General features: G+C 40.1%; 3 protein-coding genes across 3 annotated transcripts; 2 read left to right on the top strand and 1 right to left on the bottom strand.

Annotated features, from left to right (window-relative positions):
• Positions 1–384: 384 nt before the first annotated feature.
• Positions 385–4,534, top strand: LOC149114419 (uncharacterized). Its single transcript, XM_089286934.1, has 3 exons — positions 385–1,693; positions 3,264–3,499; positions 4,272–4,534. The coding sequence occupies exons 1-3, from the start codon at positions 1,309–1,311 to the stop codon at positions 4,290–4,292; spliced, it is 642 nt and encodes a 213-aa protein (XP_089143060.1). The 5' UTR covers positions 385–1,308; the 3' UTR covers positions 4,293–4,534.
• Positions 4,500–12,675, bottom strand: LOC149114418 (uncharacterized). Its single transcript, XM_089286931.1, has 2 exons — positions 12,516–12,675; positions 4,500–6,127 (listed from the first exon to the last, which is right to left on the bottom strand). Exon 2 carries the CDS (start codon positions 6,101–6,103, stop codon positions 5,165–5,167), a length of 939 nt encoding a protein of 312 aa, XP_089143057.1. The 5' UTR covers positions 6,104–6,127; positions 12,516–12,675; the 3' UTR covers positions 4,500–5,164.
• On the top strand, positions 10,708–17,166 carry LOC110053889 (uncharacterized). The gene is made up of 4 exons (XM_089286928.1): positions 10,708–10,776; positions 10,865–10,995; positions 12,686–12,973; positions 13,766–17,166. The coding sequence occupies exons 2-4, from the start codon at positions 10,887–10,889 to the stop codon at positions 14,701–14,703; spliced, it is 1,335 nt and encodes a 444-aa protein (XP_089143054.1). The 5' UTR covers positions 10,708–10,776; positions 10,865–10,886; the 3' UTR covers positions 14,704–17,166.
• Positions 17,167–18,153: the final 987 nt, after the last annotated feature.

Genomic DNA, 18,153 nt, shown 5'->3' with positions numbered 1-18,153 from the left:
TCACGATCAGTGGAACTTGCTGGAGCATTTTTGTAAGCTATTTGAGTAGAAAACTGCATTTTTTGCAATCGTAAAGGCAAGCGATACATTGATTTCTTAGACGGAGGTTAGTCGGGATAATCTGTTAGAGAAGGCCTTGTGAGCGAACGGCAATTTTACATTAACTGCAGAAATTCTTGCGCGCTCATTGGCTAATTTCCAATGTCAATAAGCGGATAGACACATGAATTTCTAATTTATGCGAGGTTAATTTTGTCCCTTCTGCCTCTTTGTTCTTATAAAAAGCAAATTGACGTCAGTTTCTTATGCGCCCGTTCTGTTATTGACATTGTTATTAACATTGTCAAAGTAGTTTGTTGATCCAAAGCTACTTTGACAATGTCGAAATTCATGAGCAATAGTAAGGAGTTTAAGAAAACCACGACGGCAATGGCGAAGGGAACGTCGCTCAACAAAAGGTTTAATGAGCAGAACAATGGCTGTGCACGTGCGTTATAATTCTTGGTACATTTCTTTGCCGTCCTCTACAAAACAACGTGAAATGACCAAATTCTGCGTTGTCCAGAGAACGTGAACCACGACGGCTAATTTTTTTTTTTTTATTTCAGATGTTTCGCCCTGTCCGAGATCCAATTTCGTGATGGTTTTGAAACTAACAAACAAAGGAAAATGACTTAAGACCATCGCGAGATTCGTAGGTAGAATATAAAATCATTTTTTAATCGACGTGGTCCTCGGCGTCGCGTCCTGGTTTCCTAAACTATTAACAATGACCAATGAGACAGACGCATGAAAAACTGACGTCAATTTGTTAATTGACATGCACGCGCGCACCTTAGTTGCATTGTGAATGAAAAATGACGTCATAAACACAGCGTTTATAGTAAATAGACTGCTCTTGCATGGTTTGGAATCTGAGATGCTATTCTCTACAACAAAAGAACGGGAAACGATGATGTATCTTTCAGAAACAGCTGACGTGAAACCTCTTTTGCCTTTTGGCCAGACGCGTGCATTGACTTACATTCACATACGTCGATATCAAATTTGCACCAACTCGACGAAAGTTTTTCACCATTGCTTTTCGTGAATCAGTGTAGGTTAATTAACAAATGGAATGTGGTTTAGCGTTGTCTGTACTCTTATCGACAACGAAATACGTCATCACAGTGATCGTTTTTTACTTGACTAAGCCTAGCTGAGGTACACAACTTTTGTGGGAGATTTATATGTTAGTAGCTTTTATTTTTTATATCCTTGGCCGCTTTTAGTGATAAAGAAAACACAAAATTTTCTTTTAAGAAGAAAATGACGTCAAGGGTCCTTTACCTCATTAGTGTGACATCACCTGTTTGTTTACGTTTTGCGTGCGTTGTAATGTTCTTGATCGAAATGGGAATCACTTGTTCTTGCGACAAAGCTGCGCATTATAAAGATGCAGTTGGGCCTTGCTTAGCTTCAGTTAAGACCAGGACGCGATGGAGGAGAGCAAGACAGCAAGATGAACAGAATTCTCACAAAGCGAAACCGGCGGAAGGTGATTTCAGAAAGGCAGTGAGGGAAGATGAACCCGCCGCTCCCAAAATCAAAGAAATTAAAGTCCTACCTCCAATTCGCAGCAGAGCCAACACTTTGACTCATATCTCCTACAAACCGGGTAGAAGATGGGGAGGTAGCGTCAGTTCTTTTCTAGGTATGTCTTCATGAGCCCGGAGCTGAGGCTGTCAAATACGGCACTTTAGGAGAAGAGGGATGGCACAATGGTGAGAGCGCTCGCCTCTCCCCAGTGTGGCCCTGGTTAGATTCCAGCCCGGTTCCGTATGTGGGCTGGGTTCTTGTTGGTTCTCGCCTTGCTCTGAGGGTCTCTACGGATTCTCCGGTTTTCCTCCCTCTACAAAAACCAACACTCCAAATTCCAATTCGACCAGGATAGAAGACCCGCATGAAACCAGCTAGGGATGGTTTTCTAAATATCATAATTTTATTTATTTTACGCATCAGTCAATTCGAAACTTCAACATTGCCCCGCGCAAGTCCCCAGGCGTTTGACATTTTGAATTTTAAGTTGATCAAAGTTTTTCATCCACCGGGTCATAAACGGTGATCAAAATGCCCCACCTTAGGGTCGTAATAGGCGATCAAATGCCCCTACCCCTGAGACATATTAATGGATTAATTATTAAGTGTGAGAAAAAATTCCCCTCGAACTCCCGCTCTGAACTTCCCCAGTGTCCCAAGTATTGTTTATGTATTCTGGTTGAATTATAAAAAGAGATTAATTTTTCACTAGCAAAACTATCCATAGTTACCTTCAAACACAACAGAATGTGTCCCAAGGCTTTATTTTAATTTCTAGCCGGAACTTTACAAAGAACTTTGTTGTCTCTTGTCCTTTAGCGCCACCATTTTTCGAGGTAACTTTCCCAAATCTCCCAAACCCTCCTCCCTTGTGGCGCCAAATTTGCTACCACAATATATACCACAGGCGTCACATCTCTATATTCCTATTTGATTGATCAGGGGCGGACTTGGTGGGGGAGGGGGGGGGGCGTGGATTGAGTTGCTAGCCACCCCCCTCCTTTCGAGAAAGCAAAAATGAAAAATTGAAATAAATTGTGAATATTATAGCAGGAATGAAAGAAAACACTCCAGACAGTTACCTCAATGTTATTTCTTGTTTGTGGCATAGCTATAGCTAGTATTTGTGGTGTAGCAGTTTTAATTGGGTTCCAATTCTCAAATTGAAACATTTTTGGGACATGCCCCATTGATTCTAAAACCCAAAGGTACAATCCACCCCAGCTTGAAAAATGCTGGGTTCGCGCGCTCCTGTTGATACACTATCTCGGTTTGCGTAGCTTGTAGCTAGCAGGAAATTTGTTGCTTGCTCTGGATGGGATGCCTTTACTCATTTACACTCCTGGCTTAGCGTTGAAAGTCTTTGTGAGGGATAGGCTTTCTTGTTCAGGAGCACAATACCCCCATCCCCCACCCCCAGGACAATATCTCCGACCACGACTCTACCCCTCAGCACTTGATCAATCTGAAGTCCAGCCTTCTAGCCTCAATAGACCTTTCCCGCATTCCAACAAACAATACCGCCAAGTCGAGGTCAGGGTGGACAAAAATACAGTAAATGTATGAAATTGTCCACCCCAACCTCGCTCTGGTGCTATTGTTCGAACGCACTGAAGTGGAATGCGGGAAAGGTCTATTGCTTCAACTCCGCACAACGTGCTTAGTTTTCTTTCTTTCGCACTTAGACACAATCCAACGAGATTCTGTCATCGACGAGGATCTCATAATAGGAGGAAAGAGGCGGGAAAGAAGAGAAAGCTCCATAACACATCACACGCTTCAAAGGTGCAGTGAATCTGGTCAGCTGATTGGCTGGGTACAGCAAGTGACGGTACTGAGTGAGTCGGTTGAGCCACAAGATACAATAAAACATTTAGCTTTACATAAGCGGCGGTTAAGCACAAAAAGAAATTCCGAATCGGTAAGTTTGATAAAAATCCAATTTCTCCCGACAGTAACAGAACTTGTCAACGGGAAACGTGAGGGTTAGGGTTAGAGGAAACTACATTACATTGTAGACGCCAGATGCAAAACAACAGACGCATAATTTGTTTGGGCCGATTAGAAAGGTTCTCAGTTGAGTGTCAAAACCAAAACCAAACCAATTGCTAACCAATTAGACTACTCAGCCAATCTCAAACCGTAGTGAAACCTAGACTAAAACCAAAGTAATTGTCCTGTCAATTACCTTCGACACTTAACTGAAAACCGCTCTACGCATATGCCTCAGTCTATAGTATAAACAGAGCCCATTTTTTCGAGAGGGCATGCTGCTGCGGATGGCTTTCCATTGACTGTCAAAAGTCAAACTTTTTCATTATCGACTATCTTACATTCCCGCTTTCAGTCCATACTCTCCTAATTGAGAATAGGTCTCAGTTGTTTCGTTCTTTAGCTGCTGATTCTCTTTCTTTTCGAGACCAAAATCTTATCCGTTCCTTTCATGAACAATTCGAACAATTCGAGTGTACCTCTTTCATACCTAAGTGGAACGAGTCATTGTGAGGGTGAAGTGTTTTGCAAAAAGCACAACTCAATGACCCCGGCCAGGACTGGAACCCAGTGTGCCTAATCAAGGGTCCAGTGCGCTCAACACCAGGCCACCCCGCCTTCGATCCCAGATTTTTAACTTATCTGCTCATTAAATTTTCCTGATCTTAATTCTAATCAATTATTTTATGTTTTAAATGTAGATCCCGGTTTCTTCAGATTGAAGAAATACAGTCAAGCAAATTAATCCAAGGTGTTCAAGTAGTTTACAATGTAATTCAAGATTTACTTTCCTGGTGCCTCCTAAGTTTGATCAACTGAACCACTGTGGACATTTTTCAGCCGTTCCGTCCGGCGAAGTATCTGAGAGTTTGGCCAAATATTAGTTGATTGTTGCACGCAGTGAAACCAAGAGATCATGAAACGTGTAATAATTCTTTTGAATAAATTTTTCATTGTTCACTAATTGCTTCCATTGGTTGCTTTAGTGTTACATGGGTCGGTTCAAAATGCGCTCCCCCCTCGGAGAGAATTAGCTACATGGCACTGACGGAGCGCTGGTCTTACCGTTTAGGGACTGGAAACTTTTCATAGATAAAGGACGTTTGTTTGTTCTAGCAATCTTTACCTCTCCTCGATTTCTGTCATTGATGCGATTACTTATTAAAAAGGACTTTATTTCTACTTGTACTTAATTGATTTCTATTACTAGTTTAAGGAGCAGACTGCGCTCCGATGAAAGCAAGATCAACTAACCGTAAAGGGGGAGGGGAGGATCCGGTTTCTGCATATAAAGAGTCTTGGAGTATTTCTAGTTTCCCCTGGATGGGATGCTAGTCCATGACAGGCTACACCTTCCATCAGCATGTTGTTCAGTTGCCCTAATAGTTCGCTGGTATCCATTTGTACTCCTGGGTAGAGATAAATAGACTATAAGAACAACTTGTCTTGCCCAGGAACACAACAGTGTTACACCGATCGGGGGTCGGACGAATCCAGATCCTTTGATCACGAATCTAGCGCGCTCACAATTAAGCCACTGCGCCCCTTTGCTATTACTTGTGTTCATCTCGAAAACACTTCGCCGTATTGTTTTCTAGAATGTAGTAGATTCCACTTCTGGTGAACGGCTTGGGGAAACAGCGGTGTTTTCACTCGGTCGCCCTTCCCTGATCATAAAACATAACAAGATGAAGGAGACGATGAGGTCAAAGGTCAGGACTGCCAAGAACAGATTTCTTTCTATCTGATCAACAAGAAACAAAATAAGCAAAACCGGGAAATTGAGGAAGATACGATAGCAAAATGACACTGGGGCAAGGCAGAGATTAGCATTGTTAGCGCAGAGCACATGATATAGCCCGTGTATTGAGATCAGATAAAACGAAACGGCCAAGTAACCACTCGCATAGCCTTGAAATTCTTTAAGAGCTAACATCTTTAGCGCAAAATCTGGTTTTACCACCAAAATATACCAAAAAATGCCTTGGATAAGACCAATAATGAACATTACTGTGATGGAGCCTCTTGTTTTAACTCCACGGCATTCACGAAATGGTGTTAGGAGTTCGGTGAAAAATGCGCTAAATGATGGCTCGTCCGTCTCCCAGCACCAAATGATTAAGGTGCCCAGAGTGAGCGACGCATCAAGGCCCATGAAAAGCGCTGCGAAAGCAACAGGCACCATATCTCTGAGGATCAGCATCAGCCCTGTGGCTGGGATCCAGATAACGCGACTCAGAAACGAGGCGAAAATGGTTCCGTGGCGGTCGGCTTTGTGATTGGACCGCGCCACGATTATAAATATGAATCCGATGTCCACGACACCTAGGCCGGCCAATCGGATGTAACCTTCAGAACGGCCATGGTATTCCAGATTTAATATGATGCGATATAACTCCGGAGCTGCCAGGAATGAAAAGCCACCTAAACAGTAGGCAACCAATGAAGACCATTGAAAGAATTTTTCCGTTTTAGTCATCGGCTTGCGTCGAGGAATTGATAACATGAACTGGAACCAGTCACGCAACATCATGAGAGTTTGAATTTCAAGTCACGCCTGCCGAGATAATAATAATAATAATAATAACATCTGTAAGATCGATATTCATAGCTAATTATACCTTTAAAGTACGCTTCGACGAAACATCAGGCGAATTTTGGTCGTGCCATGGTTTGCATCTTTGCGAGACAGAGTCGAGCCAAAATATTTAGGCTCCGCCCACTCCACGCCGGAGAAATATGTAAACAGCGTTGTCACCCTGAAAACGCATCAAATGTTTTCCGTCCACGACACGCCGAAGGAATTTAAAAACGCAACAATCACCGGTCATTTTGGATTTGTGTTAGAGGAAAAGTCGCTCAGGGAAATCACAAGATTAGCGTTTCGTCATCCTTTTTCAAAAAGCTCAGTTAAAAATGTTTTCCGTCCACACGAAAACACAAAGCCGACGTTTTCAAATTCCTCCGGTTTGAAGAGCGTTTTCCAAAAGCTCGGCTTTCGTGACGGATCATTGTGGACGGTAGGTCTGACCAAATTTCTCTGGCGTCAGTGCGGACGCTAGGATACGTTAGGTATTTAATTACCGTACTCAAATTCGCCAAAATTCCGGAGATATCTCCCTAGTTAAGGGTATCTGCCAGGCGGTCGAGTGTTGTGGCACGCGCGAAGAGTTTAGTTTTGGCGGGAAGGTTTGACACTTTTTGAAAGCGCAAAGACAAACGCTCAGTATGTAATTGCGAACATGATATTCTAAATTTTTTGAACCCCTTTTCAATTTAAATCGCGGGAAAATTATTTTACTTGAAAGTGACAGGCGTGATATCGTAGCTATATCAGGTCGGTGACTTGATATCGTGGGATATCAGAGCAGTAGAGACGACTTCTGATCGGCTAATTGCGAATTTTGGGCACGGCCCCAGAACGTTATTAGATCGTGTTTATTAAAGCAAGCGTGAATGCGAAGTACGCGCAGGTAAATCAAAGGCATCCGTCAGTGAGCTCATGAATAGGAACAGTTTTGCTGGTATGATATGTATGGATGGCTTAGTTCAATACTTACACGAGAATGTGTTTTGCACCTTGAGCTCAGATTTATAATATTTTCATGAAAAATGCAGGAAATATATATAATATATTATGTAGCCATCTCTGTCTGAATAAAGGTGTTACATAAATTTTCAAAGTTGATTACGTCAGTCAAGGTTTTCGATACAGGTTTTGCTGGACTAAACCAAGCATTTTCAATCAGAGTTTTAACAGTCTTTCCTTGATGCGGGATCGAGATGAAAATTACACCAGTAATTGGAAATGGACTGAAGTTTGGAATAATGTATTTCTTAAGTTATGGCAATGAGCAATATTTGCATGGAAACCATATCCCCCCGCCACAAACAAAACAAATTGAAAACAAAAAAAAAAAAAAGCTGATATCAATGCCTTATTAAAAATTGAAGAAAACCCCCAAAATATTAAATGTTACATAGCTATCCGTTTGTGTCTATATCTGATTGAGGGGTGTTATAGAAATTTTTAAAGTTGATTTTCTCGATACAGTTTTTTTTCTAGACCATACCAAGCCATTTCAATCAGAGTTTTAACAGTCTTCCTTTAATGGGACGAAGATGGAAATTACACCAGTCATTGAAAATGGATTGAAGTTTGGTATAATTTATTTTTTAAGGCAATCTGCGATATTTGCATGGAAATGATAAACAAAACAAATTGAAAATCAGTTAAACATGAATTTTGCGCGAACCAGATGTGATATAAAAAAGCTACAACCAATGCCTTAAACTATGATGTAAGGCAAGTAGAATACTCAAGAATAAAAAAAATCTGTATTTTTGATCTCAAATGGATCACAAAAACCTTTCAAATTATACTTCTTGCATCACAATAGTAATTCAGTGGACCTACCGTACAGGTGAACATTGTTTTTTTTATGAAATTGTTTCAAATAATACCAAAACGTGTCTTGAAGTTAGGACAAGAATTTTATTTATCCTGGTATATTCCGCTTGCCATAAACCATAATTAGAACATTAGTATTAGTTTTTTTATATCACATCTGGCTCACGACAAAATTCATATTTTACCGATTTTCAATTTTTTTGTCTATCGTTTCCATGAAAATATCGGGGATGGCTTAAGAAAATACATTATACCAAACTTCAATTCATTTCTAATTACTGGTGTAATTTTCCTATCGAACCGACTAAGGGAAGACTGTTAAAAAGTTTATTGAAAATGCTTGGCCTCGTCCAGAAAAGACTGTATCGAGCCTACATTGACTGTGCTATACAAAAACTTTGAAATTAGTAAAATTCAATTTAAAACATTGTAGTAAAAAATAAGAAACAAATTTTGAAAGAACATGACATATTCATTTGTTGCAACAAGTTTTATTTAGAGTAGTTTTTCTTTTGTAATTAAACCATGAATTTTTTGCCAAGAAACACATTGTTAAACGTTTGTAGCAACAAAGATTCCATCCAAATAAAACAAAACACTGATCAGGGAATATTGAGAGAACTTATTCATCCCCTTTTATCCAGGTTGCTGGTTCTTTTGTTGATTCGATGTGGCTGCTGTAGCTGCGTTACTGTTGCGATGTTTTACCATACTAGTTACAAAATCATTCATTTTTCGACAGTTTAATGTCAATATTTTCCCGCAGTCAGAGTTTTTTTGTCAAATTATCAAATATGTCTCCTTCGAGAAAGTTGCTCACAGTTTAAGAAAATATTGCACTGATTTGAATTATTAACCATCCGTCTCCACTTGCCTGTCAAAAACGAACCAGGCTAGTAATCAAAATAACCCGACATGGATTTTTAGAGAAAGGTATTCAGATCACATTTGCGATGTTGACACGGATCGCTTTCTTGCCCTGAATCAAGCGAACTCTATATGGAGCCTATATGTAATCCTCTGCACTTTTGGAAAACTTTCACTTTGTAATCAGAAAACAGAAATATTTTACTGAAAATGAATATATCTTTCAGTGTTATCTAGAATTCGTGAGCTTTCAGCGGACATTAAATATATACCGTGTACTTAACTTTGCAGGGTTTTGGTTATATTAAACGACTAACCGTGAAGCGGCGCCAAAGCATGTTGGTCGTTTAGGGTATGCTGAAACCTTGGAGCATACATTTGTGAGCAGTGGAACATGTTGAGGAGTCATTCTTGTTTAACGGCCGGCTTGTGTGATGTTTGTCAGTTCTGGTACGGTGGCAAGCTGCTTGCCACAATTTTATTAATCTCACGATTTGTGATGGTGTAGAAATCTCCTTGTACCTTGTCAATATCCGATTTTGTACATGGATACGAATTTTAGCTGTAGAGTCTGACAGCTTTCCAAGTCGTGCTCTTTTCCTTGATTTTCTCGATTCTTGGGAGGACCTTCCCATTGAAAAGTCCCAGAGACTCAAAACTTCCTGTTTAGTTTCGAATGGACAAGGTTTTTATAAAATTTGTCACGAATTTGACTTGTATTAGAGACTAGAATATTGCATGATAACCTCGGTTGCTGATGGGAAAACTGATGAATGCTGTTTAGAACAAATTTGCCAAGGATGGCGCTTAGATATAAAAACTCAAAATTTTCTGAACGAGGACTTGAATACATAGATTGCAAAACAATCCCATTTCACTTGAATTTGAAGACGCAGCAACATCTTGATCGAGGATTTCGCCTAAACTACGGGAAAACTTAAAAACACCGCTATCAATTTCAAGTTTTACAAAATATCTCATATATTTTATAGCGTAATATTATGTGAAAAGGCAGCTGGATCTTAAAACGATATTAAATGCTAATAGATTGGTGAACTCGACATGATAGAATCGAAAAATCCAGTGTAAACAAGTTTGAAGAAAATCAGCGTCATGATCGCTAAATAATTTGCAAGTAAGTAGATGCTTCTTGTAGAAGATGTGACGTTAGGCTGATCGATTCATTTTTTTCTGATCTAGTGCTGTGTAAAGTCTTGAATCCTGGCTATTTTTTCTGATCTTATCTGTTGTTATACCTTGTTAAACCAGTCTTGTTGGACTGAGTCTTTCAATGCTCGCTTTCTTATAATTTCTACTGAGACAGTGGATCGTGATGTCGGCTTTTCTTCTGACTAACCAGCTTTCAATCTGATGAAGATTTCTCAAATCTAACAAACTACTTCCCAGAAAGGCCATATCAAGTTGTCTGAAATAGCTGTAACTTGCCTTATAGCGCCTTATAACATGGTGAGAGTTCTTCTTTCTCTTCTCTTCAGGCGCCAGCGAAGCAAAATTATTCAAACTGAAAAGTTTTCGTTAAGTGGCTCTGCACAAGCTGCAGCAGCTGCAAGTTACTCGTCTCTCCTTTCGTCAGTTGTCTTCGGTGGAGCAAAGTTTGATTGGCTAACGAAAACACTCGATGTCGAGAGGTAGCCGAATTTCTTCCGAAATAGCTACGATACAGCCGAATTTCATCGGAAAAAGCTACGATAAACAATGTAAGGGCAAAATTGAGCATGACTATTTTCCCATGAGATTTCCTATGTTACCGCGTGATCCTCGTATGCCATCCCAGCGTGACGCAAGAAAACCGGAGGAGACTGGGCCGAATAGTTTACCTTGTCACGCGCCAACTTGTCACGTAACTCCGTTACCATGTTTCCTCTCCGTGAAACACAGCTGAGTGATTTACACACTGTTTCTTCTCGGTAAGGTTGCAATTTTCAGCCAAATCCATTGCCACGGAACTTAAAGAAAGGAAGGTTCAGCTTTAATGGTAGTATTTTTGTTGTGAAGGTCTATTTTCGGATAAATTTGCATGGGACGAGTGATAACGAAAAACAACATGGCGACCTCAAGGAGTTGCTCTGGTTATGTGTTAATTTTGCGAGGAATCCTCCTCATCGTCAACTGTGCTTTTACGATCGGTAAGTACATAGCGTTAGCCTTTAGACATTAACTTTATTTCTTTGTTTCTAAACGCGAAATTTCGTACTGTTTGCAATGATCAAGTTTGGTACGGGAGTCACGTCCTTTATCAGTTTTGAATAATAATTAGTTCACCGATCGGTCAAGATAAATCAATGTTTACAACCTCGAGAGAGTTCAATAGTCCGCAGTTTTACTTATTCATGAAGTTTTCCAATGCCCTATTGCCGACAAATTTTCTGGCTTCGTAATCAAGAAGTATTTATTATGAGAACAACGTTATCTTGCAATTGAGGAGCAGTATTGTAAACAACTTCCTCATGTCGAGCTTCAATATCCTCTCTCTGATATTGATTTTCCTCTCCTTTGATTATGTTTCAGTGCTCTCACGCTGTCACGTTTCACTGCTTTTAATTTCATTCTCAAATACTTTTCTAGATTGTAAAAGTTAAGTTTCACTGGCTTGTTAAATACGTCTTTTGTTGCATATAAATGAAGTGAACAATACTGGTGAGAAACTCGGAGAGTTGAAGATTCGAGCAGCATTTATATTTAAAATGGCAAAGGTGAAATTCGATTCCGGCTAACGGTGGAAGAAGCTGGAAGAGAAATCTGCCATGACATGCGAACTCGCGGGAAAAGCCGAAGAAAATAAAGTATAAACGGTCCCAGAAATTGATGCGTTTTTAAAGGAAATTTATGGAGCAGTTTTCAATTGAGTGTCGTAAATCCAAAACCAAAGTATTTGCCTGATTACTTTAGACACTCAATTGAAAACCGCTCTAAGACAGTTTGACTACTCAGCCAAACTCAAAACGTAGTAAAACTAAAAGCAAAACCAATGCAATTGCCTGATTACTTTCAACACTCAAGTGAAAACCGCTCTACGTGCATTACAATAACTTAGTTAGGGTCACGACATTAAAAGTTTATGCAGATCATTTTAACAAAATGTACTCGATGTTATTTTTTCTAATTTCATTCCTTTTTCTGACACTTATCTTTTAATATTATGGCATTTACGTTAGTTCTTTGAGCTAAGCGAAGAGGGGCAAAAGTTCTGCTTTGATCGCTATGAAAGCTTTTACACGTCGCAAAACACTTCAACCGTGAATGACAACCTTTCCAGAATTATCAATCAACTGGAGAGAAACTTAGATTGCGTGTTGATTAAAACTGATCATTTCTGAAACTGAAGATTGTTTGCAACACGAATAAGAATACTACGGGCTCTCTCAAACTCGATGACTTGTAAGCTTTTTGTTTCGATATGTCTCTTAACATTTCGGTAAGGCATGAAAAGAGCCTTAGTTTAACTGTTGCCCCGAGTTGTATCGAAGGCGATCCCGTATTATTTTGATAATAGGCAGCCTAACTAAAGCAACGGCAACGAGAACATCACTAAACAAAAGGATTAATGAGCAAAAGAACAGCTGTGCACAGCGACATTCACAAGTAATCTGCTCAATAGCCATGATTTGTCACGATTATCCGTGCAACGACAGAAAATTGAACTCACCGTGAATTGTGATTTTGTGGCTGACTTCTACTACCATCAACGGGCTGGGACTTGGGACACAATCGTTAGGCCTACACCAAGTACTACCAACACTTGCTGTTCAGTTAACCTAACCAGCCTTTGTCAATTAAATATATTTTTTCGACAATCAATTTATATTTTTTTTTCAGGTGTACCGCTGGACATGGGCCTCACAAGACTAGAAATCACAGCTTCTCTCGGTCAGCCGGCAAACCTCGGTTGCTATGCCAACGTAACTAACACAACTTCCTTAACCTATTCCTGGGCAAAAGACAATTTAACTGTCACGCAATCCTCAAACATTAGAGTCTATGATAACGTACTGGTAGTAACTCCATCGAAAGAATCAGACTTTGGAATGTATGAATGTCATGTTACTGACGGCGTGACAATCACGAAATGCAATATTACGTTGTTACCGGGGTGCAATAACACTGGTGAGTAGGGCAAATATGAGTATTATATTTATGGAGACACCAAAATCGTTTTGTATCACAGTTGATAAGAACGAGGGAATTCTATTTTACCAGTTCTCCAAATGATCGTCAAGATAATGCAACGAGGAGTTTCGCTAGGAGCAGTCCTGCTCTCATTTTAAAAGAGCTCAGTCACGGCATTCTGATTTTTTTTTGGCCTTGTAATAAATAACCCGAATTGAAGGTATCTGAAAATTGTAGTTTACTAAGAAAGAAAAACACCAAAGAGACATTAATAAACATTAAAGAAGCAAGGATGGTTGAGGATGGAGAAGATTAACATGGATGACAAACGACGATCTCGACATAGACCACGAGTAGTCCCTTCACGTGGCGATTTTTTCCTCGTGGTTTATTTACGGTCTCGCTCGACGGACTAAGCGAAAGGGGGACTACTCGTGGTCTAAACTTGACAAAACTTAGGCTAAACTTTTGACATGGCTCCTTTAAGATGGAACCTATCTCGGACTTGATTGTCCCGAATTTTCTTCTATCTCGAACTCATATAATTTTTCCTTGGATAAGCTCTCTCACTCGTTCGGTTATCTATCTCGATCGTCTATTATCTCGAACTGTTAGCAGCTCAAGAGATCTGTAGATAGCGGGTGCCAGCTTTTTCATGCACGAGGTAAAATCACGCAATTAGCTACGGTTTTGGCAGTTGATAGTTCAATGTTTACCCATTGCATCGTAATCCCCTCTGCCCATCGAGAATCACTTAGTATTGTCGTTGATCTTGTTTTCTTGTTTCAGCTCATAAGGAAAATCCTCAAGGAAAAGTGGGATGCGCTAATATTTCAGTACTGATGCCAGTGTTGGCGATTGTCGTCGTGTCGCTTCTTTTGAATATTCATTTTTTTATTCGATGGAAAAGAAGGAACAGGATGGAGCTCTCTGAGGAGGAAATTATGCAACTGCAGGCAGCCCTGGAACCTGTTGCATTTGATGAGAGAACTGAAGAGCCAGTTGAAGTAAAGAAAAAGACACCTTTGCTTGGGCGACTTAGAAAACGTCGGAGAGGAAAGAATGAAAATGATCACCACCTTGAAGAAAACGAGAAGAATCATCAGGAAACTGTTTGTGACAGCGACTCACACGGCCGACACAGAGAAGAAGCTATTGAAATGGAAGAAATCCAAGACATTCCGAGTGTGGCCGACATCAAAGCCGCCGAGAAAAATGACGACACAGCGCCTGCACCTTCAGATGAAGACCGCAGACCAGCAGTACTAGAACCTCCAAGGATGGCAGATTTCTTTCAAACCGCGGACGACGAAAGCGATTTAATAGCACCTCCTTCAAATGTGGCCCAGGAACCACCTGAAGAGGACACGCTAAGGATAGCAGATTTCTTCAAAGCCAGCGACGAAAGAAAAGACGATTCGGCATCTGAGTCTTCAGGCACACCTCGGAGACCAGCGGTAGCAGAACCTCCGAGGATTGCAGATTTCTTCACAACGACTGACGAGGAAACTGACGACACAGCGCATGCTCCTCCGGATACAACCCGCAGTTCAACAGTGGTGGAGCCTCCGAGGATTGCAGATTTTTTTGTCCCTGATGACGAAACTGATGGTGAAGGTAGTGGCCGCGAAAGCATGGACTCTGAACATCCGCTTGTCAGCCATTATGTGGAGAGAATGGACTTTCAAGGAAAAGATGAAAGTGATGATGAACCGGTTCTTAAGTAATTTAAACCGGTTTGGACGCCATATTTGAGGGTGAGGAGCGTCACCAAAAAGTAGTCTCCATGGCCATGTACATTTGGCTCGGCCGAGTATATCCGAGTCGTTAGGAGAATCGGGGAGACTCTCCTCGCTGCTCGGAAGAAGATTGACCTCGCAAGCCACCAAGACGTTGATTGTTTGTACAGCTAATTACCGTGATTTCTTGGCCAAGATTCGGCGGATTCAAGGCCCGAAGTTTAATCGGGAAAACACGGTACCTAATTAATTTGTGCTCTAACCCGTGCCAGGCGCGCTATTTTGTAGGGAGGCAAAAATAAGGAACGGAAATTAGAAGGGGACTGGAAAGAACTCAGCGCTATATTTATGCGTTCTCCTTCAATTATTTCTCCGAAGGTCTTTCCCGTTCTGTCACAGTTAAGAGAAAAAAAAATCTCAATATTTTCACAGTGATGGAATAAATTATTGTATAGCTTTTCATATTTTCCAAAAATCGGCTGATTTTTGAAGATTACTTGGTACCAGTCTTCTACCCGGCCAGGTTCCAGAGGTTTTCTCTTTTCTATTTTTTAATTAAAGGAAAGTTTATATGCCTTACATCCTTTACGTCGTCAAACTTTACAATGCGCTCAGAAATTAGGCTAGGCAGGGAGCTCTCTTAAAGATCTCCCGAAATAGATATTATTGTAGTAAATTATTATATAAGGCCTAAGAGAGAGTGTCTCAAAGAGAGGTTGTTTTTCTCTCGCCTCTTTCGACTGTTTTGAAGGCTTCTTTCGCTCAGCAGAAGAAAGAAGCAAGGGGATCTCTCTGACCATCACTAAGGAAGCAATCTTCCCTCTATTTCATAGATTTTCGAGATAGAGGTACCGGAATATCGTAGCCGAAAATAGGGGGAGAGGGTTGGGGGATCTTTTGGGGCATCTTCGTCAGTTGCTATGTTTTTCCAAAAAACTTGATGGAGAAGAAGAGTTGTGTGACGCAAAGATCACAGTTTTATACATTTTGTAGGAAAACTAGGGAATAGACTATCTGGAAATGTGCCTTGTTCCTTTGTAAAGAAATGATACGCTATGGCTTTTATCAGAAATTGTAATTGGTACTTAGCCATTCGTGTGTTGTGTAGAGTTTAATACAGAAGAATTCATATGTCTGAAGAAAATAATATACCAAAACGAAGTAACGCCTAAGTCACTACAAAAAGAAAGGTCGTTGTTTTACTTGTTCCTGACCTGTTTTACAACTTGTATTCTTCAGCGGTCTGTGTTGTATAGAGTTTTGTACATGATAATCTACATACCATGACGAAAATAAGGTACAATGTACCAAAATGAATTTTTGCTCAAGTTACGACGAAAAAAGAAAGGTCGTTGTTTTAACTTGTTCCTGACCTGTTTAACAACTTGTATTCACAAACTTTGATATTTGTCCGCGGTTGTATCTAGAGTTTTTTGCGTAAGGAAGAAAATAATGTACCAAAATGGATTAATGCTTAAGTCACGGTGAAAAAAAGGTCGTCGTTTTTACTTATTCCTGACCTGTTTTACAACTTGTATTCACAAACTTTGAAATTTGTCTGCTATTGAATGGAGTTTGTAATGTAAGAAGTTACAGCCATGAAGAAAATCACGATAACGGACCAAATGACGTAATGCTTAAATCACTATATAAAAAGAGAAACGCCTTGGTTTTTACCTGTACCCAATCTGCTTTACAGCTTGTCTTTCACAAACTTTGATATTTCTAATAAAGAGATGATAGATCAAGGACATAAAGTTACTTTGTCATTTGCCATATTTTACAAAATCGTGGATACGGGGTTAAGTCATTAAGACCAGCAAACAGAATTTCATTGTTGATATCACGATTTGTAACTAACACTTCCACCAAATATTTGCCCAACTCTCTGAGTGTAACGCCACTGGGAACTAATTAAGACGGATTCCGCTCGAAGAAAGTTCGAGCAATAAGTGCAAAAATTATTTACTAAAAATCTACTCATTGCGCGGTACGTTTTGGAATACTATCGAAAACAACTCACTTTGGTTCATTTCTTTAAGTGACCCCGCGATTAAAGTGCCACTGAAACGAAATTTTCGTACTCTCTTTTATTAGCCCAATTTGTAGTTTCAAACGTGCTTAAAATAATGGTGAACTTTATTTCTGTCAAATCCTAACGGAAAGTGCTTTTTTTAGCTGCTGAAATCGACTTTTTGGAGCAAAACTGTGTCCGGGCTCTGGAACCGAATTTAAGGACCTTGTGACGTCACTGGTTGTATTCACGCAAGAAGCGCTATAGATTCTCTCTTGTTTTCACTTGATTTATTAAGTCTATTTTTCATATTGTCGATACCTGCTAGTTTTCTACCTTGTAATTTCTGTCCAGTCTTGACAGGAAATACATATCATGAACGTTGGAGGGCGCCAAAGAGTGTAGATTCACCAAAATAAATGCTACAGATTAGAACAGCTCAGTTACTTTTCGAACATCTTGAGTACTCGATTGGAGATTTCGAAGACGAGTGTGGCAACTTTTATATCACGTCCTAAAGCCTAAACACGATATTTCGTCGTCTGTTTTCAGCCTGGTTCTGAAATTTGGATTCTCACGTTTATCTAAGGTCTATTACACAAGGTTCGAATATATCCTCGGCAACTTTACTGCAGTAAAAGCCGTAAGCGCATCAGCCATCCGCACAATCACGAAGTTATTAACGGTCCACAAGCTTTGAGTCGAGTACTTCTTTGCACACAGAGGGCATCTTTTTGTGATACTAATAAGTGAGAGTTCTTGTGGTAGACAAAATGTATCTTTGAAAATTGTGATCCGCAGCAGGCTTTATTGCCGCATACGTATCAGTGTAAACAAAGCGGGAATTTCGCTTCTCTTTTACACGTATCTCCCAATTGCAATATTTCACGGTCGATGGATTACTTTGAGTTCTTTAGAACATACTTATGTCTATGATCTTCATTTAATGGTATCCAAATTCAAAGCAATTCGTTAAAACGTCACTAGTTTACACTCCTTTCGAAGGTTTATTAAACAGAATTTGAGCTAATTTGCATATATCATCTTTCGCCGTCGACATTGTCACGCTTTCTCTCGTTTCCTGAAAACATACCTGTAGGGTCATGGCAGCTTAGTTTACCTTTATAGTTTAAATTCGCTCCCTCACATAAAAGAAGAGGGTTTCTTAAATTGTTGCTGATTTGATAACTTGTAGGATGTAACAGATGCAACTGGACTAAAGGTCACTGTAGCACAATCTCGTCCGCGGTGAAACTCACAAAGCGTCCGGTTTCCTCGAAGCGAAGCGACTCGAAACTCGAAGCGTTGTTGCTGCGATTCGTGCAGCAGCAGTCCGGATAATAATTTCAAAAGCCGCTTTCTCTTGTTTTCATGTCTTTTTTACTTTATGAGTGTAGATATTGTTTAATTGAGTGGTGGCCATT

This window comes from Orbicella faveolata, unplaced genomic scaffold (genome assembly GCF_042242905.1).
Source record: "Orbicella faveolata isolate gen_17 unplaced genomic scaffold, um_ofav_v1 contig_14, whole genome shotgun sequence".
In the NCBI taxonomy this organism is placed as follows: Eukaryota; Metazoa; Cnidaria; class Anthozoa; order Scleractinia; family Merulinidae; genus Orbicella; species Orbicella faveolata.
This window is presented reverse-complemented; position numbering and strand designations above follow the sequence as displayed.